Here is a 24,964-nt window from a genome sequence, read left to right as displayed (position 1 = left end):
CTTTGATGTAGAGTATATCTCAAGTTCAGATATAGGGTAGGACAGTCCAGCAGAGAGCACAAGATTAAATATTTTCAAGCCTTTGGCAGCTTCTTAACATTTTGTTGTTGTTCTCTTTTTACTCAAAGAAAATTTAATTATATCTATGTCTTTCGGAAAGTACTAGAGCAAACAAAATGAACACTAATGAAATAATAAAACATCCTCAGTTGGAGGGGAAGGCTAGAGTTTTTATTTAGTGAAAGAAGAGATCTCAGACATTCTAGTAATGTCATTATTATAGATGCTGAGGCCCAGAGATATAAAATAACTTCTCCAGAGTAACACTGCTGTTTAGTGACAGAATCATAACGCGAAGCCTTCAGTTCTTTTTATAGGACATGCTTTAATATACTTAACCTTTAAAATTTTCTCTCGAGTTTTTTCTGATTTTAGGTGGTGGGATATACATAAGTAAATTACTGTCATCAAAGATGTCTGTTCATACTCAGTAAGATTCTTTTGGTTGCAAGTAGCAGAAACCAGTCAACAAACCAATCTAGCCAATAAAGGGGTGTGGAGGAGAACTTAGAAAGGAACTCAGACTATTTCCCAGAATTTAAAGAAGAGCAAATGGCCAAAAATAAGAATTGAGCCATTCCAGAGCCTTTGGTGGGATGAGTTTGTGTGGCCTCTCTGCAGAGTACTGGCAAGACCATTTCCTTCTAGTAATTTGTGGTGTAAGCCCCTTAGTTGAACATTTCAAGTACAGCAATGAGCAAGCACAGACACATACCAGAAGCCATTGCTAATACCATTCCCACCACCTTCAGCATCTTCCTTATCCCCACCCACCCCAGTCTAAGGCCCCCCCCATTTTTCAAGGTCCAGCACAGTCATTTCTTTCTCTTCAAAACTTCTTGGCTGGGCCCTCATGCCTGTAAATCTAGCATTTTGGGAAGCCAAGGCAAGTGGATCACCTGAGGTCAGGAGTGTAAGACCAGCCTGGCCAACATGGTGAAACCCTCTCTCCACTAAAAATACAAAAATTAGCCTGACTCAGTGGCACGTACCTGTAATCCCAGCTGCTCAGGAGGTTGAGGCAGAAGAATCACTTGAATCCAGGAGGTGGAGGTTGCAGTGAGCAAAGATCGTGCCACTGCACTTCGGCCTGGACAGCAACAGAAGCTTAAAAAAAAAAAACCACTTCTTGATCCCTAGCTCGACATAATTTCAGAGAGAGAGAGAGAGAGAGAGAGAGAGAGAGAGAATGGAGAGTATGTGTGTTTAATCCCAGTACTCTGTGTATGTCTTTGTTTTATAACGTTTAACATACTCAACTTGACAGAAGAATCTCACAGCTCATGTGGAATAACTAGTAATTGGTCAGTTAAATTAAAAGATGGGAAATCATAAAAATGATACCAATATGCAGTTCCTACCTGCCTTAAACATTATATCTTAAACTTTATTAATACACATTTAGTTGGCTGGGCACACTGGCTCATACCTGTAATCTCAACACTTTGGAAGGCTGAGGTGGGCAGATCACATGAGGTCAAGGTCACCATGGTGAAACCCTGACTGTACTAAAAATACAAAAATTAGCTGGGCATGGTGGTGTATGCCTGTAATCCCAGCTACTCAGGTGGCTGAGGCATGAGAATCGCTTGAAGCCAGGAGGCGGAGGTTTTGGTGAGTCAAGATTGCACCACCACTGCACTCCAGCCTGGGTGACAGAGTGAGACTTCATCTCAGAAAATAAATAAAATAAATGTACATTTAGTTGCTGACATAGATGTAGGATAAGGCCTTTGCTTTGAATATAGGATACTGACTGACCATCTGCTTTCTTTGTTTTTCAAAAATTAAACCCATCATTTAGTTTTCAAATTCTTTTTTGAGACAGAGTCTCCCTCTGTCGCCCAGGCAGGAATGCAGTGGTGTGATCTCAGCTCACTGCAACCTCAACCTCCCAGTTTCAAACAAAGCCTCCCAAATAGCTAGGACTGCAGTCACGCACCACCATGCCCAGGTTTGTTTATTTGTTTGTTTGTATTTTTACTAGAGACAGGGATTCCCTGTGTTGTCTGGGTTGGTCTGAAACTCCTGACCTCAAATGATCAGCCCTCCTTGGCCTCCCAAAGTTCTGAGATTACAGGCGTGAGCCACCGCACCTGGCTCCATCATTTAGTTTAGATTTTCATTTTGGTTTCTTTGAAAAGTAGCAAGAACTTAGACATTGTGAAACTATCTAAAATGCAGACTCTTTCTAGACTTCTTTGCCTCCCTTCCAGTCTCCAGTTGTCTCACCTATACGTACCTAATTTGACAGTATTGTGTTACAGCTTACTTTATATCATCTTACCAAAGCATTCTATGTAGTCTTTATAGAAACACCCCCCAAATGCCCTCCTATACTCGTAATTGGCTTATGCAATATATAATCAAATTACATAATTAATAAAACTAATATAAACAAGTTCTAGCATAGTTTGAGCAGAAGTGTGTGGGAGTGCTAGAGATTAACCTATTACCCACTAGTGTATGGTGAGCTGTGGGCATCTGTGGCTATGTTAAATAGCAGGCAGGGACTTGAAAGCCTTTGTTAATCTAGAAGTGAGTTAAGTACAGGTGTATTAAAAGTGCTTCTGCTGTAGTAAAATGATTTATATGCCTGTCTTATCATCCTGTGAGACCAGCACTCAAATGTGGTCTGGGAACCGCTGTGCAGAGGGGTGCCCGAGATCCTTTCAAGGGATTAATGATGTCAAGACCATTTTTATAATTATGCTAATGGCTTTTTCATTTTTTTCACTCTCATTCTCTAGAAATTTCTTAGTTTTAGTTTCTAATATGGTAGATATCGGCAGTTAAAACGTATAAACAGTTCTTCTGGGGTTGTCTATACTTTTTTCCTTTTAAAAATGTTTAAATTTAGGTTTTCAAAAAATTTATTTTTTAATTGACAAGTACAATTTGTGCATATTTATGTTACATAATATGATGTTTTGATATATGTATATGTGTGGAATGGCTAAATCAAGCTGTTCACATCTATACTTTTTAACTAATACATGCCACAGAACGTTTGAGAAAGTCTCTGCTCCTTGAGTGTAGCAGCTGTGTTTCATTTGTTGTTTCTGATGTACTCTTGCATTATCTTTACATAGTAGGCACTCAGTAAATATTGAATAAATGTATGAAAATAAAAAATAATTTTTCAAGTATTTATGGTCTTTTAAACTGGGCCAACAAACTAGTTTTAAGTAAAGGTTTCTGTATTAATGAATGGGATAAATAATTAACAGCAGTAATGTGCAAGTGGGTGCTTTTAAATACTTTGAAAATAAAATTTAATACCTTTCCTTTGAAATCTTAAGCAGTGTTTTGAAGAAGACAAGAAGTGTGGTTTTGTGGAAAGAATATGAAAATGTGTTTCTATGAGGCTTTAAAAAGAGAGCAGGCAAATCATGCCTAGGGGGCTGCATCAGGAGTAAATTGGCCTTTTAAAAATTTATTTAAGAAGAGAAGGGGAGAAAGGCAGTCAACAGAGATGTCAGGTTACTTAAGAACATCCAGTGGGTGGGAAAATTCATTGCTGATGAAGACCTTTTTTTTTTCACTTCGAGTACCATTTGAAAACTATTTTAGGTTTGAAAAGGAAGATATGATAGATAGAAAATTATGGTTTGAGGAAGCGTTGCTCTATGTGAGTGACCTTGATTGAAGAATAGTGAGGAGAGTGGTAGCCAAGTCGAAATGTTGAGTTGCTGTGGACCTGATTTCTACCTTTGAGCTGTCAAATGGAGCTGGTTGATAGCAGAAACCTTTTACTGAAAATTCAGCTTGTCCACCTAGAGTAGTACTTCTAAAGAAGAGGGGGAGTGTTCACTTATTAAAAGGTAGCTATAGGCTGGACGCGGTGGCTCACGCCTGTAATCCCAGTACTTTAGGAGGCTGAGGCAGGCAGATCACCTTAGGTCGGGAGTTTGAGACCAGTCTGACCAACATGGAGAAACCCAGTCTCTACTAAAAATACTAAATTAGCCAGGTGGGGTTACACATGCCTGTAATCCGAGCTACTCGGGAGGCTGAGGCAGGAGAATTGCTTGAACCCAGGAGGCAGAGGTTGCGGTGAGCTGAGATAGTGCCATTGTACTCCAGTTTGGGCAATGAGAACGAAACTCCCTCTCAAAAATAATAAAAATTTTAAAAAAGGTAGCTATATTAATCAATTTTCACACTGCTATAAAGAAATGTCTGAGATTAAGTGGTTTATAAAAGAAAGAGGTTTAATAGACTCACAGTTTTCCATACCTGAGGAAGCCTCAGGAAACTTACCTTCATGGTGGAAAGTGAAGGGGAAGCAGGCGCCAAGGTGGCAGGAAGGAGAAGTGAGAGCGAAGGAAAAAGCTGCCAGTGAGAACTCACTCATTATCATGAGAACAACATAGGGGAAACTGCCGCCATAATCTAGTCGCCTCCCTCCCTTGATACATGAGGATTACAATTTGAGATGAGATTTGGGTGGGCACACAGAGCCAGATCATATCAGTAGCTCTTTGAGTTTCAGTGATGTGTGACTGAATTATTTATTTGCAGGAATAGTAGTCTAGATTTTTATTTTTATTTTTTATTTTTGTGTTTTTTTGGGATGGAGTCTTGCTCTGGCACCAGGCTGGAGTGCAGTGGCACGAGAAAGTCTATGCTCCTTGAGGGTAGGAGCTATGTTTCACTTGTTTCTGATGTACTCTTGCATTGTCTTTTACATAGAAGGCACTCAGTAAATACTTAATAAATGTATGAAAATAAATGGAATAATTTTTCAAGTATTTATGGTCTTTTAAACTGGACCAACAAACTAGTTTTAAGTAAAGGTTTCTGTATTAGTTAATAGGATATATAATTAACAGCAGTAATGTGCAAGTGGGTGCAAGTCACTGCAACCTCCACCTCCCGGGTTTAAGCAATTCCCCTGGCCTCAGCCTCCTGAGCAGCTAGGACTACAGCTGCATGCCACTATGCCTGGCTAATTTTTTGTATTTTAGAAGAGACGAGGTTTCACCATGTTGACCAGGATGGTCTTGATCTCCTGACCTCTTGATCTGTCCGCCTCGGCTTCCCAAAGTGCTGAGATTACAGGTGTGAGCCACTGTGCCTGGTGATTTATTTTTTTAAATTGTAGTATATTTATGATTTACCTTTTCAGAGAGAATTACTTCATTCATTCCACTAACATTAGCAAAATGCCTGCTATGCAAAAGGCCCCATCAAGGCATTGTGGAATCAAGATGATTAAGACACAGTACTGTTTTCAAGGACCATATAGTTCACTGGGGGAGACAGACAAACTGATCAAAATGTAGAATGTATACGGAACCATGTCTACATGATTTATACTAAAACATCTTTTTCTAGTGAGACATCCATCTTTTTGGATGTCTCCAAAATCTAGAGGACTCTGATGTACTAATTACAAATATAATCAATGTCCCTGGGGTCCGTTAATGCAACATTTGCAACAAATCTCAAGTAGATGCAGAAAATGCGGTGATGAGAAGCAAATATACTACTGATGAGCCAGGGAATTTCCTGAATCTCTTCTTAAAACCTAGGTGAATTCTTGTGGAAATGTGACTGAATCTTAACTGTTTCTAACCACAGTCATATATTTCCAGGGTATAATAAAGCTGATACCATTATGAGACATTTATATGAGTATTGTATAATAAGGTAAGGTCTGTCAAGTGACCACACCACAACGCTTGGTGGCTAATAGGCACATAATAGATGATAGCCTTCGTTTCCTTCTTCTGATTGTCCTAGGTTTTATGTCAGGGTCACTATCAGAATTACTAAAGATAGGGGAAATTGCATTTCTTTGGACAAATAGAGCAGTTAAAGATTCTGTTTTGATGTGCCCAGATTTATAATTCTGTAGGAAAACAGAAGTCAGAGCAACTGGCAGGCTGAACTGGTATACAGTATAACCCAGACAGTGGACCTGCCCAGTGTCACAGTGTTTTCTGGGCTGGCTGTTCTGGTCACAAGGTATTTGAGAATTTTATTTACATACACAAACGGTCTTTGATTTAGTGGTTTAGACTAGCTGTGTTTTCAGAAGCTACTTCTTTGTCAAAGACGATAGCCTTTATACTCTTTAATTTGATGTTAATGCCCTTTTAAGCCACCTTATTTAGAAGGAGATAAATGTGTTAAAGCTGTTACTGGCAAAGGGCTGCAGCAGCCTAATAAACAAATCTGACAGGAACCCAGTTTGTTACTAGGCCAAGAATAAGGTTTCTCTCTATTCTGACCAGTGAGATTCCTAAAACTTAACTATTTTTTTTCTTGATTTTTGTTATTAACTATATTTGATTGTCATATTACTGTGTTTAGTGTGTCAATATAGTCTTGAAAATGATGTGCTCTCTCTGAATGCTTTTTTTTTTTTTCCATTCAAGATAAGCTGTCATTGGAAGGAATAGTGGTACAAAGAGCTGAATGCCGACCAGCCGCCAGTGAAAACTACATGCGATTGAAAAGGTTAGTGTTTTGTAACTCCAAGATGATACCTGATATTTCTCTTTGGGGATTGAGATACGTGTGTTGTATCACCTGGTTGACTGCATGAAAACTGTGGTTATTGTTGAGTGTTTGCTTCAAAACCTGTTTGGTTTTAAAAGCAAGTAAGGGTTTCTTTGGCACTAAAGAACTTTCAGTATCTTGGCTGTATTTTAAGCTCCTTTGTTTATATATCCTGGAATCAAATTTTTAAACTACATTTTATAGTTGTCTTTGTAAATTTTGATTATTTAAAGACGTGTAATAAGATCTTTGTACTATTTTATTTTCCTGGGTGTCATTTTTCTATAATAAATATGTATCCAAAATACTGTAACTGGGCCAGGCATGGTGGCACATGCCTTCAATCCCAGCATTTTGAGAGGCTGAGGTAGACGAGTTGTTCAAGCTCCGGAGTTTGAGAACAACCTGGACAACCTGACGATACCCTGTCTCTACAAAAAGAGAAAAATTCGCCGGGTATGGCCGAGATGTGAGGATTACTTGGGCCTGGGAAGTCAAGGCTGCAGTGAGCTGAGATCATGCCACTGCACTCCAGCCTGGGTGACCCAATGAGACCTTGCCTCACAAAAAAAAAAAAAAAAAAAATTATACTGTATAAAGCAAGTGTAGTTGCCAGAATATCATCCTATTCTCTTCATCTATAGAGAAATTTTTATGAACACTTTATTAGAGAGTTTGTTTCAGAATCTGCCCCTGCCCCCTACATTTTTTATGTGGTTAAAATTTTGTAATTAGTATTTGAAGTTACTGATGACAAATTCTTTTTTTTTTTTTTTTTTGAGACGGAGTTTCGCTCTTGTTACCCAGGCTGGAGTGCAATGGCGCGATCTCGGCTCACCGCAACCTCCGCCCCCTGGGTTCAGGCAATTCTCCTGTCTCAGCCTCCTGAGTAGCTGGGATTACAGGCACGAGCCACCATGCCCAGCTAATTTTTTTGTATTTTTAGTAGAGACGGGGTTTCACCATGTTGACCAGGGTGGTCTTGATCTCTTGACCTCGTGATCCACCTGCCTCGGCCTCCCAAAGTGCTGGGATTACAGGCTTGAGCCACTGCGCCCGGCGACAAATTCTTGATACTCCAAATTTGATGACATTCAAAGAGTCAGAAATTTTTTAAACCCTGAAGAAATATATTATACCTGTTTCATAGTTTATTTTTAATGTGATTTAGCCCCATGTGATTTAGGATTATACTTTTTTCATTTATTCATTCAGTTCTTACTATCTGCCAGGTGCTTTTTTAGGAGTGAGAGAAATAGCAGTAAACAAAGCAGACAAAAATCTCTCCCACAGCTTCCACTGTAGCAGATTGAGGTACACTGAATCGGTAATGACGTCACTGCTGAAGCAGTGGTAGTGGCCTCTTGGGTATCAGCATTCTCATCTAGAAAAAGGGCCAGTGGAGCTGGATCATCGCTACATTTTGCAGCATCTTTAAAATTTCCTTCTTTTGTCAATTAGATTAGACTCTTATCTCCTGAGAATGACATAGACTTTCTCTCTTGTCAAATAATTTCTCTAATGTAAATGCCTCCTTGGGGGCAGATAAAAGAAGGACAAACAAAGTGAAAAATATTTGTAACAGAAAATGGCTTTGGAAAACATGCAGAAGATGTTTCTTTTCTTGTTTTTAGTTTATACAATTTATTATATAATAAATTTTTGAAGTCTTTTTGAAAATTTATCTCTTCAAATAACTGCTGAAATTGAAAAATGCAAAATTTAGTTACCAAGCTGCTTACCAAGATCTTTTTCTGTGGCCCTAATTTTCTTTAAAGGGTTCTGAAGATTTCTGATGATGAGATCAGGCAGGTTACCTGCTGTGTTTATAAAACAGCTGCTATTTTCCTACCAAAAAAAATGAAAATTGTTTAGCCTTTCAAATGTGCCGAAAAATCAGCCCTTATATAGTCATGCACTATATAAGGACGTCTTGTGGTCTCATAAGATTATAATACTGTATTTTTTCTGTGTTTAGATACACAAATACTTAAAATTGTGTACAGTTGCCTACAGTATTCATTACAGTAATGTGTATACCATCAAGTTTTGTGTAAGTACACTCTATAATGTTTGCACAACAATGAAATTACCTAACAATGCATTTCCCAAAATGTATCTCCATTGTTAAGTCATGTATGGGAGACCAAGGCTTGATCCCAGGAGTTTGAGACTAGCCTGGGCAACATAGAGAAACCCCATCCCTACAACAACAACAACAACAATTAGCCAAGCATGGTGGTACACGCTGAAGTGGGAGGATGGCTCGAGTTCGGAGGTCAAGGCTGCAGTGAGCTGAGCTTGCACCACTGCACTTCTGCCTGGGCAAAGAGCGAGACCCTGTCTAAAGAGAAAAAAAAAGCACTCGAATAATTTTAAAAACTCAAAGGTTCTATTTATACATAAAGAAGGAGATATATATATATATATATATATATATATATATATATATATATCTATCTCCTTGTGAGCTCTCTGATATTTTCACTTTAAGAAAGGGGAAGCACAGTAGTTTTTTCAGTAGCTAAGTGTTGTCTCACCCTGAACATCTCTCATTTTCTTTGGAATTCCCCATCTCTTCTGCCTGCACTCTTTTGTTCCTTGATTAGTGACTCTCCTGACATACCCAAATGTGTGATTTTTAATATATGGGACTGTAAGTCTTTTTTAATCAAAGGGATGTGTATGTGTGTGTGTGTTTGAGAGGTGTCTTGCTCTGTTGCCCAAGCTGTAGTGTGGTGGCATTATCTCAGCTCACTGCAACCTCCGTGCCCCCGGATTCAAGCTATTCTCCTGCCTCAGACTATGGAATACCTGGGATTATAAGCATGTGCCACCACGCCTGGTCATCTTTTTGTATTTTTGGTGGAGACGGGATTGCTCCAAGTTGGCCAGGCTGGTCAAGTGATCCACCTGCCTCAGCCTCCCCAAGTGCTGGGATTACAGGCATGAACCACTGCGCCAGACCAAAGTTTGTTTTTGTTTTAAGACGTTAGAACAGGAAGTCCCTTGAGGGAGTCTGGCTTAATCTATCTTATTCTGCTGCCACTCTAATTCAAGTGTGCACCAGATCAAAGCCAGCCATTCTTACCCTTCCCCAAGTGCATCAAGTGCTTCCATGTCCCGAATGTCCACAGTGCTCTTGGTTGCTTTAAAATTCAACTCAAATGGGAAATCTCCCTGACTGTTTATTCCACACAGAATAAGTACCATGTCCTCCAAACTCCTGCTACGCTTATTTTTAATAAACCATTAATCACATTTTGCTTTTTATTTTACTTTTATTACTTTTGTTTCTGTCTCTGCTAGATTGTGAGCTCCTTGAGGTCAGGGACTGTATCTTGCTCATCTTCATTCTAACAGCTTTATGTTCAGTTAACACTAGTAGAGTAACCAAAGATTAGCATTTTAAAGTTAAGCATTAATAGTTATACCTTGATAATGAATCTCCAGAATTGATACTCTTTTTTAGCTGTTTTTAAAATTCAAATTATAAATCCTGAGAAGCAGTATTGGCATGTGGTGGTGTTTCTACAAAGCCTTACAGCTTTGCAGGATAAAAATACCTCAGCGCACAGTTTCTCTTTGTTCACTCACAGTTGAAAATCAATAGGGCTAACCTGAGGCAAAATTGTGAAGTATGGAAAGTTTGTCTTTATTATCCAGGCATCTCCTTTTTTCACTTTTCCCTTTAGCAATGTCTGTCTTTAGGCATCTACTTTTTATCTCGTTCTCATCTTTTCTAGCCTGTCCGTTCTGAATACATTTTAAGAATGAATGGGCAGAAGTCAAACTGGGTATTTGGTTTTAAACCTTTTATTACTAAGTGTGAAATAAAAGCCATTAGATTACCTGTTCAAGGAATTTGAGTAGGCAGATTTTTTTCCCCCATGGGAAAGAAACTTACTGAAATTAAACCATTCATAGATTGGCCCCAAACACAAATGTAAGGAATCGTTTTAGTTTGCTGGAGGATTTGTCACCAGGACAACCATCTCTGCTTCGTGGGCCAAATGGGCAGATCTGACCTAGCTGCATTTGTTGGAGATCTGTTCTGAGGATTTAAAATGAGTGCTGAAGGTGACCCACAAAAGTGGCCAAATTCCCTTAGGCAGGACCAGGATGGTCACTGATTAGTCCATATGGCATCTTTGTATATATTAGAAAAAGGTGCTCCTTTCTCAAGTGTTTTATTTTTATCTGTCAGAAAATTATAATTTACAGATTTCGTTAAACAAGAAATTGCTGCCGTCTGCCAGAAAATTAACACTATAATTGCCGTCACTGATGTGAATGTGCCCCTTTAACACAACATCATTGTACACTACAAAACCGGCCAATCTAAGAAAGGGCTGCACCCTCCAGTTTGCAGCAGCCCAGTGTGTCCTATTTTCTTACCAGTTTACTTAAAAATTTTTAAATAATGCAGTAATTGAGGACAACCCATATTAGGAGAAAAAAAAAAGAAATTAAAAAAAATTTTTTTTTTTTTTAAATAAACTTGCCTATCCTTGTAGGCACTAGAATTTTCAACTCTTGGTGTTTGATTTTTCTGAAATATTTGAAGATGCAGGAAAGACACCACATGTTCTTTTCAAGAAAAAGGGTCTCATTTAGGAAATTGGTGGGGTACTGAATGGTCTGGGATTGTTAAATACTGTTAATCAAGTCTTTAGCTTACTATTAGGAAGAACCAATTTAGGCTTTGGGATGATCAGGGTTTAAATATTCTTAGTAGCTTATCACTGACAGTACGGGAACACCTGACTCCTAAGTTTGTTACATGCTATCTGTCTTGCTTGAGACTCTAGTGCAATTGCCATGGGATGCATTGTAAAAAGACTTGAATTATTTAAGGAATCTTTGAGTTTATAAGTAGAGAAAGAGAAGATGTTGGTTTAAATAAATTAGTTACAGGCAGAGTGGTTCAGCCTACATAGTGGATTCCTCACTTTTATATGGCTTCATAGTATATGAATTAGAAATTCTGCTTTGGCCTCCTGAGTAGCTGGGACTACAGGCATGTGCCACCACGCCTGGCTAATTTTCGTACTTTTAGTAGAGACGGGGTTTCACCATACTAACTAGGCTGGTCTTGAACTCCTGACCTCGTGATCCATCCACCTCAATCTCCCAAATTGCTGGGATTACAGGCACGAGCCACCGCACCCAGCCATGACTATTCTTCCAAAAAAATAAATAAACCTCATTTCCATTCTCACAAAAAAGAAAATTGAATCACAGAAGAGTTGTGATTTGCCCAAGGTCATGATTTGTAAATGGCAAAGCTGGAATTTGAACCCACATCTGATTGATTCCAAGGGAATCAGATGACAAGCTGCCTCTTTCAGCTTTCAGTTGTGAAAGGTTGCCAAAGGTTGCTTGGGTTATTCATAGGAAAAGAGAAGGGAGCTGGTACTCCCTCTCTCCTCCCTCTTATTGAATGACCTTCAAAGCCCCACAACTAAAACCAACATTGTTCGCACCATTGTTCTGTTATATTATAAAATAAATATAAGATTCATATAAGATATAAAACTGTCTCATTGTTTTAGTTTGGAATTTTTATCTAATTTCTTATTTTATAATTAAAAAAATGAACTTTGATGGCATGGTTGAATTAGATTTCAAAGCTCCATATTTCTGCAGGAGAGGTAGGACATTAAATGATTTTATGAGTCTGTGAAGTTTATTTTACTTTTCTGAAGTTGATGTGAACTCTCTAATGCTGTGGGTAGTTTTGATGAACTAGTAGTTGTGCCGTTTTGAAAATCTAATCCATAATATACCCCAGATATTTCAATTATCATATATTACACACTTTCATTTTTATGACTTGAAAACCTCAAAATGTGTAAAACCTTTTTTAATGTGTTATATATTTGAGGAAATTCCAAAGGAAGGAATTAATAATATTCATGCCCAAACTTTTCAAGCTGAAAAAGAAGACATGTCATAAAATGGGAAAGGGTGACATATATGGGCTTAGTGAGGGTATATAAAACAAAATATGCCAATGAATGGTATTCCCAGTAGAATGCGGCTCAATGAGGGCAAGACCTTTTTTGTCTGATTCATTTATGGGTGTGTGTCTGATGAACGAAAGAGCCTTGTACCTAGTAGGTGTGTGATAAATACTTGTTGAATAAAGGAAGGAATGAAAAGTATGTGATTTGGCTTTATGCATTTGTGTCTTGCAGGATGCCCCGGGTTTGATCACAATGAGTCATTCTTTTTTAGGCTATTGCATGCCAAGTTGATTTATCTGCTTTTGTTACTTCCCTGTGTTTTGTAACTTCAGAGTGCCATTTATTACTTATTTGTTTAACAGATGTTTACTGAGCATCTAGTGTACACTAAGCAGTGTAACATTAAAAAGCAACCAGAGCTTATGTTTCGTGGAAAATTGATTATACTAATTTAATGGAACTAATGATTTAGGGTATTATTTTATGCTGTGTGAAAAGTTGGCACAGGCAGTAAATACTAGATTTCAGAAGTCAAACTTCATTATATAAGTATTTTCCATACTTAGACGACCATGTAAGTATCAATAGACTTTGACTAGATAAAGAGTGGAAGGAGAGCTCCCAGACAAGACTAGCACAGCATAACCAGGGAAGGGATAAAGCAATAGCAGTGTTCTAGGAAACTTAGTAGAGATCATCCTGGTAAAGCAGAGATGGACAGTTAGAGGAATACTTAATATTACCTAGTAGGTTGGGCTGATGGTAGAGAATTTTGTGCCAGATGGAACAGGCTAGACTTGATCTAGTAAGAGTCACTGATTGAGTGTATTTTATTCCAAGCGGGGTTCCCAAGTCTCCTTCAGGGCTCTGCCCTTGGTATATTCTCCTCCTCTGGTTACTGACCTTAGTCATCTTTGTAGGCTCCTACTTTTTGCCTGAACTTTTTATCTCTTACATTATCTTGATAAGTGATCCCATCCACTTAAAATGTGTGTGTGTGTTTGTGTGTGCGTGTGTGTGTGTATATATATGGAGAGAGAGAGAGAGAAAAAAAAAACTCCGAAATTTTTTATCTCTAGACCCCTCCAGACTTCTCTCCTGAACTTCATGCTTATATACACCATTCCCCTTGATAGCTCCACTTGGATGTCTCCTAGATGTTTTAACTTCACTTGCGTAAAATTGAATTTTTGGTTGTTAGCCCACCTCTAATGCAGTATCCTCCCTGCCTCCAGTCTTAACCCATTTTTTACCTAGTTACTCATGTAAAATATCTGGGAGTTATCCATGATTCCTCCTTTCTTGACAAGACACATCTAGTCAATGACCAAGTCCTGTTAGTTGTACCAACACAATATACACCCTGAATCCTATTACACTACTCTAAGCTGCCATTTTTGCTGCAGAATATAGGTTCTGGACTGACCATATAATCTGCAGGACCTAGTACAAAATGAAAATACGGGGCCCCTTGTTCTTACATTATTAAAAATTTCAAAACAACCACTGAAGAACTTATCCATGTAACCAAAAACCAACTGTACCCCCCAAAACTATTGAAGTTTTTAAAAAAATTCAGAACAGTGACAGTGGAGCATTAGATCAAGCTCAGGGCTCTTCCAAGTGGGGGCCCAGTATGATCACATAGGCTCCCTGTCCATGAAGCTGGCCCTGCCTCCATTACTGCAGTAACTTCCTGAATAGTGGCTCCTTCCTTCCCCCTGTGGACCATCCCTCACAGATCAGTCAGACTTATTAGTGTAGATCTAGTCATACCACTTCCCTGCTTATTGCAGTTAAAATAAAAGGTACAGGCCGGGCGCGGTGGATCACGAGGTCGAGAGATCGAGACCATCCTGGTCAACATGGCGAAACCCTGTCTCTACTAAAAATACAAAAAATTAGCTGGGCATGGTGGTGTGTGCCTATAATCCCAGCCACTCAGGAGGCTGAGGCAGGAGAATTGACTGAACCCAGGAGGTGGAGGTTGCGGCGAGCCGAGATCGCGCCATTGCACTCCAGCCTGGGTAACGAGCGAAACTCCGTCTCAAAAATAAATAAATAAATAAAATAAAATAAAATAAAATAAAATAAAATAAAATAAAATAAAATAAATAAAATAAAATAAAATAAAATGTACAAATCCTGCATCATCTGGCCTTCAAAACTTTGATCTGATCCTGAAGCTTTTTCAACCTCTTCTTCCACTACACACCTGATTCATTAGATAGCAGCCATAGTTGTCTCCTTTTGTGCATCAAAAAGAACAAGAAGAGTCCCATCTCAGGGCCATTCTTTCTGCCTAAGTACAAATCTTTCACCAGATCTTCAATTGGTAGCCTCCTTCCCACCAGGCAGTTCTCTCAGTTTAAATGAAACCTCCGCAGATGGGCCCTTCCTGACCACTGCTAGGTGAAATAGTATAGTCTTCTTACCACCACCACCAGTTCCACCACCACCTAATTACATGCTATGACATTATGCAGGTTTATTGACCACTGTGTGACTACTGTAATTAATTAATTATGACATATTGACTATCTCCACCACCTAGCATAGTGCCTCATACATGATAGTGCTCAATAACTATTCCTGGCATGAATGAGTGTTTATCATAATCTTTTTAGCCTCTTTCATTTTTTGGAGATTTATCTGAAGTTAACAGAATGTTTTTCTGTTAACAGAATCCCAAAGGAATTTGTTAAAATCTCAAATAAATTTAACAAAATCCCAAAGGAATTCGTTAATTTGTTAAATTCCTTTGGGATTTTGTTAAATTTATTTGGGAATTTAACAAGCACCCTGCCCTTGTTAAGATTTTTATTTGTTGAATCCTCATAAAATTCAGTTGACTTTTATTTAATATATTCCAAGTTAATTTTAGAATCTCAATGAAAGAAGCCCTCTTCTCTTTAAAATGACGTGTCTTTGGTATGGCATATCATGATACATAAATGTACCTTAGCTTGAATAAGGAATTAAAGATGTCATTACCTGTTAGAACTAAAGTTAATTCTATAGGATGAGCAGAGGTATTTTTGTTTTTGTTTTTGTTTTTGTTTTTTTGCTCAGAATCAATATTGTATACTGTAATACCAAGGGTTTTACAGGCTAAGCTTCAGAAATGCATGTAAACCCATTCAGTAAACCTTGAACATCTATTATATACCAGACACTCAGCAATGAAAAGATATATATATATCTTTTATATATATAAGATATATATATAACCTGCCCTTGAGTTGTTCACTGCAGTTAATTTGTTCTTTGATATGCAACATCCTGTGTGGTTTCAAAAAGATAAAGACTAAACCTGCTTCATGAACTATGGTTAGATTTTTTAGCTTTTAAGACCTCATTTTGGCTGGGCACTGTGGCTTACGCCTGTAATCTCAGGCCTTTGGAAGACCAGAATGGGAGGATTGCTTGAACCCAGGAGTTCGAGACCATCCTGGGCAGTGTAGTGAGACTTCATCTGTATAAAAACCTTAAAAAATCAACTGAGGGTGGTGCGCGCCTGTAGTCCCAGCTATGCCTGTAGCCCCAGCTACTCCAGAGGCTGAGGCAGGCGAATCACTTGAGTCCAGGAGGCACAGGAGGTTACAGTGAGTCAAGATGGAGCCACTCTACTCCAGCCTAGGCAACAGAGGGAGGGAGACCTTGTCTCAATTAAAAAAAAAAAGTTTATTTTGTAATCCAAAATGATGCAGTTGTATAGGAGAAACTCAAACACGCACCCATGCATGCATGCCTTATGAGGCTAACATGAACAAGAAATATTTAAAATTAATTTATAAATCTGTTGTTTACCAGTCCTGTCTGATATGCACACCAATTTTGGATGTAGTGGGTGTGGTGATGGCCAAATGCTATTGTTCACAGAATTTTCAATTCTTATTACATAATTATACTGAATGCCATATGGTGTTTTATTGTAGTTCATTAAATTACTAGCAGTTTATGTTTCTATTTGTGTTATTGTTAACGCATTTCAGTAGCCCATTTTTAAAATACAAAACTTTTGATATTCTTTTTTTACAAAAAAATTACTCTTCAAGATGAAAATAACTGATAGAATATAGCACCCATGACTTTTCTAGATGTAATCTCCCATGTCAGCTCCAAATGGTGAATAAATGACAGTAAATGTGCTATATAGTCCTTCTAAGAACTGTTGCTAAGTGTCTAAATGAAGTAACTGAAATTTTTTTTTTTTTTTTTTTTTTGTTTTTTGAGACGGAGTTTCGCTCTTGTTACCCAGGCTGGAGTGCAGTGGCGCGATCTCGGCTCACCACAACCTCTGCCTCCTGGGTTCAGGCAATTCTCCTGCCTCAGCCTCCTGAGTAGCTGGGATTACAGGCACACGCCACCATGCCCAGCTTATTTTTAGTAGAGACGGGGTTTCACCATGTTGACCAGGATGGTCTCGATCTCTTGACCTCGTGATCCACCCGCCTCGGCCTCCCAAAGTGCTGGGATTACAGGCTTGAGCCACAGCGCCCGGCTTGAAAATTTTAAAGAACGTTTTGTCTTGAAAATTATCTCTGTTGGTTTGGTACATTAATACCATTTTTCCTTCCTAAAACTCTAGAGGAACAAGTTCTTTCTAGCAGTTGAGTTTTCAAAATAGTTATTAAACTCCTTTAAAAGTTTATAACTTAGAAATTTTAATTAACTTTAATGAATTAAAATCTTTCTAAACTATATTACATATTAAACTATATCCATACTTCATAAACAGAGTTTGTTGAGAACATAATTTAGCCTTCTCTGTAATTTAGTTTTTCATATGAATACCCATTTTTTGATTATGTGGCCCATGCCTTCACGCACCGTCAAGAATAGTAGGATTATTTACCCTTTATAAGAGATGGCCCCATAATATTAAGCTTTGCAAGTTCTTTTAGGGTTCTGTGTAGTTCTTCAGTCCGCTCTTATCAGCTATCATTTTGTCATGTTGATTGTGTTACTGTCTGTTGCGGCTGCTCTCGTCCTTCTGGTTTAGTGTTTTTAATTTCCTGTGAGCAAAGAATCCAGTTTAAAAATTCCATTAGTATGAATAATGTGTGTAAAAGAAGACTGAATAGACTGAGACAAGGTCTGGTGGGCTTGCCTGAGTCAATTGCCCAGAGCTGTCACGTTTAGCCTTGTGACATCTGCTTTAGTTGCTGAGATACCCTTTTTGACTTCTTTCTGATTCTAGTTAGGGCAGATGTCATTGTATTTAATAAATCACAAAATAGAAAATATGTAGAATATCTCATTTTAGTTGGAGCACTTCCTTTGAGTCACTTAGTCTTTGTTGTTAATGTGATATACTTGTACCATCTATCTGAACTCAGATATATAATAAAGTATTGCTAATTAAATTTCCTGACATCTTTCCAAGTGTTTTGCTACAAAAGTGAATCATGAAAGTAAATGAACTCTTATTAAGCTGTTTTTCTGATTTTTATTCAAATCTCTGTGAGGATGAAGCATGCAGTTTCAAAATCAGTTCAGTGTTGACAACATATCAAGATAATCTGCAGTCAGTCCCAATGTACGTTCATTAAGCCTCCAACATATTTTGTGGGATACCTTCTTTGTCAGCATTGTGCTGATAAGCACTGTCTCTGCAGTGAATAAGAAAGACAGAATTTCTGTATTTATGGGGCTAACATAGTACCCAGTTCTCAAACTTTCATGTTTGTGTATACAGATCAGCTGAGGCCTTCACTACACTGCAGATTCCATGGCCTGGCCCCCAGAGGTTTTGACTCAATAGGTCTGAGTTGGAACTAGAAATATACATTGCTAATAGCCTGACAATTCTGATGTAGGTGGTCCTCAGAACATATTTTGAAAAATATATTCTATAGTCTGTCAGATAAAGAAGTCTTAATAAGGAGGTATAACTTTCAGATAATATGTGGACAAGAACAATAAAATGTTATATTCAACCTGATTGCTATTTCATCTGTAATTTAAACTATCTCAAAAGTCTGTTTTTGAAATCAGTCACCTAATGTTTTTTTCTTATGACCCTCATGTTGAGATAAAGTGACTAAATACTTTTGTTGACTTTAAATATCATTTCTTATTTCTTCAATACCCTACCAATAATTAATCTTGAAGAATAATGTTGGCCTGTTGGCCAGGCATGGTGGTATGTGCCTGTAGTCCTAGCTACTCAGAGGCTGAGGCAGGAGAATCACTTGAGCCTGGGAGATGGAGGTTGCAGTGAGCCCAGATAGCGCCATTGCACTCCAACCTGTGCAACAGGAGTGAAACTCTTGTCTCAAAAAAAAAAAAAATAGCATTGGCCTATGACAGGCTGTCTCCCAAAGACAACTGTGATTAGAAAGCAGAGCAAAGACAAAATGTTTCCACCCAAGTACTTCTTTAAAAATAAAATGTCATAGACCACATCTTCAAATGCATTTAAGAAGTTTCCCATCTATGTCTTGATGTTTTGCTACAATGGTTTATTGTCATATAACTCTTAATATTGAGATAGCAGTGCCTGTTTTACTTAACTTGTTTTGAGAAGTTTAATTTCCTCATTGTTTGTTACAGGAAGTTCAATTTGAATTTCTTCATCAGCATTATAATCAATCTTACTGTAATTAACTCAACAAGTAGGAAGGAATTGGCAGATTCTGTTGCAATTAGGAAAAATGCATGTTTTCTTCCTTTTATGGGCTCTGATAGTAAAATAAATGGTGATTATATCAGGAAAAAAAAAAAAAAGAAATGTCATAGAATATATCTTGAAGTATGCACCAGAATTTGGGTCAATGGTTGCCCCCAAAGAAAAGGTCTGGGTGGGTAGGGGAGACTTACTTACAATCATACATCCTTTCGTCCCATAAGAATTCAGTACCAAGTGACTGTATTACCTAACCAAAAGGAAATTTGAAGCTGTATTAACAGGTTGTAACTATAGCTCTAAACTTATGCTATTGGTTGTTAATTTGTATAACTATCTCTTAACTTTCCTTTCCTCTTGTAAGCATTTTATTCGAATTATCTTTTTCTTCAGAGATTTGGGAGGTTTGAGATTGCACTTTAAAAGTCTCATTCTTATACATTATAGGGTCTGTTTCTAAGCAGTCTTTTCCATAATATAATTCCAATCTTATATCAGAAACATACTCTTTTGATTATTGTGGCTTAATATATTTTAATGCCTAGAATATTATAGTCCCCATTATTGATCTATTTCAATGTTTTTCTTAATTGTTCTTACCTGTTTGGTTTTCCATGTCCAAATTTTAGAACAGTTTTTTCCCAGGTTCAAAAATCTCCAGTAAAAATTTTTTGTTCTAACTCTATAGAATTAGTTGGGAAGAATTCACTTCTTAGAATATTTAATCTTCCCGTTCAGAAACATAGCTATCTATTCACACCTTATTTTATATCTTTCAGTTACAGTGTATAGTTTTCTTCTAAGAGAGCGGAACCTTTTTTTGACAAGAATTGTTTGTTTATAGTTTTGTTGCTATTGTAAATCTCTTTCTTTAAAAAATATAAGCCTGGGCAACATGGTGAGACCCTGTCTCTACAAAAAGTTTAAAAATGAGCTGGTCATGTTGGTGCACACCTATAGTCCCAGCTACTGGTGGCAGACAGGAGGCTGACAGATTCTAGGAATTACCAATGAAGAAGAATCCTTTGACGTTTCAGCTCTTACATTTGGGTACTGGTCTGTCTTGCCCACCCCTCCAGTAGGTTGTAGCTTTTTCCTTTTGATTTCTCGAGCAGTACCTGACACGGGGTCAGATTTCTATTAGGCCCCCAGAAACCTCTTGAGATCAGTGGCATTTGTCCACTTAACAATGCTCACCCACACCATTCTTCCCTTTAACCCATGGGCACTGAGCAGCTTCTCCTCATCCCTTGGGTATTGTTCTCTTTAAACGCCAGTCTGCTTATCCTGCCTCATTTTCCTTATTGCTGCCAGAGTTAATCCTCATTTTTAAATGAAGCCTTTACTGTAGCTCTCCCATTTTAACAACTGACTCCTAATAGTTTATCTTGGCATACATAAGCTTCTTCAGCTTACTTACAATCTTACTTCTTTTTTTAAATTTTTTTATTTTTTTGCCAACTCACTGAGCATTACAATCTTATTTCTACCCATTCCTCCTCTCTTTCCTCTCTTCTTCCTTATCTCTCTCCTGTTCTTTTCTCTTTTTTTTTTCTTTTCTTCTTTTCTTTTCTTTCTTTCACAGAGTTTTGCTCTGTTGCCAGGCTGGAGTGCAATGGCATGATCTCAGCTCACTGCAACCTCTACCCCCCTCCCCCAGTTCAAGCAATTCTCCTGCCCCAGCCTCCTGAGTAGCTGGGATTACAGGTGCCTGCCACCATGCCCGGCTAATTTTTATGGTTTTTAGTAGAGACAGATTTCACCACGTTGGCCAGGCTGTTCTCAAACTCCTGACCTCAGGTGATCTGCTTGCTTTGGCCTCCCAAAGTGCTGGGATTACAGGTGTGAGCCACCACACCTGGCTCTTTCTTTCCTTCTATTCCTCTCTTGCCCCTGCTCTCTGTTTTTTTTCTCTCACTCTCTCTTCCTTGGGTTCTGTGGATCCCACACCCTTCCTGAAATGTACCACCCTTTTTTTCTGCCCCTTATTTCTCCCCCACCTCCCGTTACCGCCTTCTTTGTACAGCAAATTCCTAGCAAGGCCATCACCTCCGGAAAAGCCTCCCCATCCTCCTCCAGGCGCTGCCCCCTCTTCCCGTGTGCTTCACTCATCTCTCCATGGCAGCTCTTCCTACACACTGTGATTATACTTATCTCTTTAGGCTGTTGGGAGGTGGTAGAGATGTGATATCAGTTTGAAATTAGAGGCTTTTGTTGGGGATAGAAGGAGGCTTATGAGAAGGTAGTATAAATAAGTATTAATATTTAATAGAAATTGGAGAGGTTGTTTAGAATCCAGTGTGAAGAAAAATGATGGGATAGGAAAGAGGGTGAAGGCCAGGTGTTAGAGCGCTGTCGACAGAAAGGAAACCTGGTCAGAAGAACAAATGTGTGATGTAAGGAATGCATTTTGTCATCTCTTACATTTTATTTGAGAAATAGTCAGAACCCTTAGCTCTAAGAGATACAGGTGGCACCCTCCTCTTTTCTCCTGTCCCCCCTCCCTCATACCTTCAGTTTAACAAGGAAAGTAGAATAAGTATGTAAGAAATTAGAGTAAAAAGTTTAATAATGGCAGCCTATGTGTGGGCAGGGTACTTAAGTATGGTAAGAAAGGCCTGGCACGGTGGCTCACGCCTGTAATCCCCAGCATTTTGGGAGACTGAGGCAGGCGGATCCCTTGAGGCAGGAGTTTGAGACCAGCCTGGCCAACATAGTGAAATCGCTAAACTAAAAATACACAACGTAGTGAATCTCTACTAAAAATACAAAAATTAGCTGGGTATAGTAACTCCTAGAATCTGTCACCTTGTTTTCTAGCTTTTAGTCCCCCTTCTTTGCATGGCAAACTCATCCCTTGGGCCATTATCCCCCGCCAGAAAATTTTTTCCTTACTCCCTGGACATTTATGCCATTTCCCCATGCACTTTACTCATCTCTCTACTGCAAAGGACTCAGAGTGTCTGTCACCTGTCAGGGACTATGTCAGGGACTAAGGATCTATATTCCTTTTAAAATACATTAGTGAAAACTTTAAAAGAAATCTTCAATGAAAGCAAATAAAGGCAAGACTATCAGAGAGAAACCTAACTCAACCAAAAGTTTTGCAATATTTGTTTTTAAAAAAAGTTTTATTGAGGTGTAAGTGACATATAATAAGCTGCAGATAAAGTATACAATTTGATGTTTTCACATCATTTGCTATTTGTTTTAGAAAAATTGTCCAGTCTTATAACCTAGGTTCTTCAATGCTGAATTTTGTTTTCCCTGTGGATGGATAAATTGAAGCGGAATATATACTACCTCTCTCTGATCAATAACCTGGAAATTTTTTCTTACATTTTTAATTGAATATGAAAATACATATTTATATAAAACTCAACAATATGCTCTTCTAAATTTCATATGCCAATAAATACCTGGAGACTGAGGAAGGAGAGTAGCTTGAACCCAGGAAGCAGAGGTTGCAGTGACCCAAGATGGCGCCACTGCACTCCAGCCAGCCAGGGCAACAAAGCAAGACTCCATCTCAAAAAAAAAAAGATGGTATAGGTAACTCCACTACTAACTGGTATGTCTTAAGCAATGCTGATAAGAAAGCCATTCAGATAGAAAGTATTGGAAAGGCAGAGAGATGGATGGTTGGGAAGAGAATCTTTTGTGTGGTGGTGTACACATGTTTTTGGGATAAAGAGGACAGGATTACAAGGACTTTAATAGAACTATGGGAGGATACATTGAAGTATTTGGTAAGCATGGCTTTTCCTCTCAAGGTCTACACATATAAAAGGGACAAAAACAAGCATAGCATTGTCTTGTATTTACTACAGGTTAAAAAGTTAAGTATATTGCCCATCTTTTTTTTAATAGTCTGGTAGTTTTGTGAAAAGTCTAGGACTCGTACAGCTAATGTATTGTCCATTTTTAAAAATTCTTCCTAACATATTCTATCATACACAATATTGTCCATTTTGAGGTATAATTGTTCACAATGATATGTTATGCATAAGTAGCTACATGTCATGTAATTATAACTTTACTTTGAACTAGGGTTTTTATTTTTGTGGCATTGCAGCATCAAAAGATCACATGCCCCTACCATCTACTAAAATATAAGAGTATCTTTTGATAGTTCCTTTAAGGTATCAGCTGAAAGTTCTTAGTGACAACGTAAATTCATAAGGATAAGACAAAAGTGTTTAGATTTGGGTTTTTTTAGTTTGCAGCTTTTGTGGGAGTTTGTTTGCAGCTTTTGTTTTTGGTAAGATTGGAGCAGAAGTATTTAGAATGCTAGATAACTTTGCTTCTTCAGGATAAGTTCAATTCTAATATTAATGGTTTGTCATTGTATCACAGAAGTTCATATTGAGCTTTTATTTTCATTTTTGAATTTAAAGTTAAATTCTTCAAAGTTGAAACATGTACAGAAATTCTCTCACTCCTGTTCATCCTCTTAATGGAGAGAGAGACCATGTGGCCTGAAACCAGGTCCACAGAGCAATGAATCAATAGGGAATCCTCCTTTCCTGTTTTGCAGTCCTGAATGATACTCCCAATGGTTTTCACTCTTTAATATCTGTAACACAGCTGGTCCTAAATGAAGGTCTCCTCCCTGAAAGGTTGACCACTCTTTCTCTCATTTATTTTCTGGCTTGATTTGGCTCTAGTTAGCACAATAATCCCTCTTCTTAATTTTCAAACGGCATATTAAAAACTACCTTCTCTTTTAAGAATTTTTCTCTGAATCCCAGCCCATATTGGTAGCCACATACTGCCAGATATTTCCCATCTATTTTTCTAGCATTTAAAGTTTCATGGAGTCGCTAATGAAGTAGCCATTTGCTATATTTACTTAGTCACCATAGCAACATTGTCTTGGTTAGCTTGTCTAGGAAGCTTGGGTAGCTTCCTGCAATTTGACAAGATATGCAGCTAATAATTCTGATTTCTACCCAGAGGCAACAGGAATTTTGCAGAATAGTATTTTTAAATTTGCTGAATAGAGTTGTTTGATCCCACTGTTGTATTCTGTTGGTACTCATCACATAGTAATAGGATCACAGAAATTTTAATTTGAAAAAATGATTCATACTTGTATATGTCAAAGTAGCTGGCTAGAGCAACATGGCTTCCATCATCATAAGCAGCTTATTTAATTTCGAACCTAAACATTTTTAGGAGTTAAAGAAATTGATGAGCAGAGGGTTGGAAATTAAGAGTGCTTAATAATCTTGGGTGCTTACCTTTAAATAACTTCAAATAATTCTTGCTATAAGCCTTCAAATTTTAGTATAATGTGAAAATTGAAAATACTTCTTAGCCGAGCATGGTTGCTTAAGCCTGTAATTCCAGCACTTTGGGAGGCTGAGGCAGGAGGATCACTTGAGCCCAGGAATTCAAGACCAGCCTGGTTAACACAGTGAGACCTTGTCTTCACTAAAAATAAAAATTTTAAAAAATTAGCTGAGTGTGGTGGCATGTGCCTGTAGTCCCAGCTACTCAGGAGGCTGAGGCAGGAGGATCACTTGAGCCCAGAAGATTGAGGCTACAGTGAGCTATGGGTGCACCACTGAATTCCAGCCTGGGTGATGAGCAAGACCCTGTCTCAGAAAAAAAGAAAGAAAGAAAGAAAAGTACATCTCATTAAAGTAATTTTTCCAGTCTTTGTTGTGTAATATGTTAGGTCAACCTTCTTAAACTATATTACCTCATTCCCTTCTACACACCCACCATAAATTCCTTTAGTCACTACTAACAGTTACATAAATATATTTTTTTAAATGTGTCTTCTTCA

At 38.1% G+C, this 24,964-nt stretch overlaps 1 protein-coding gene across 1 annotated transcript in view; it reads left to right on the top strand.

Annotated features, from left to right (window-relative positions):
* The window catches only part of GTF2F2 (general transcription factor IIF subunit 2), a 129,055-nt gene that overhangs the window by 66,471 nt on the left and 37,620 nt on the right, over window positions 1–24,964 (top strand). Inside the window, exon 5 of the mRNA XM_003934364.4 lies at window positions 6,447–6,528. Coding sequence (XP_003934413.1) covers window positions 6,447–6,528 — 82 coding nt within the window. The remainder of the gene's footprint in view (window positions 1–6,446; window positions 6,529–24,964) is intronic.

This window comes from Saimiri boliviensis, chromosome 16 (genome assembly GCF_048565385.1).
Source record: "Saimiri boliviensis isolate mSaiBol1 chromosome 16, mSaiBol1.pri, whole genome shotgun sequence".
Classification (NCBI taxonomy): domain Eukaryota; kingdom Metazoa; phylum Chordata; class Mammalia; order Primates; family Cebidae; genus Saimiri; species Saimiri boliviensis.
The sequence above is the reverse complement of the archived record's forward strand: the minus strand, read 5'-3'. Positions and strand labels throughout refer to the sequence as shown.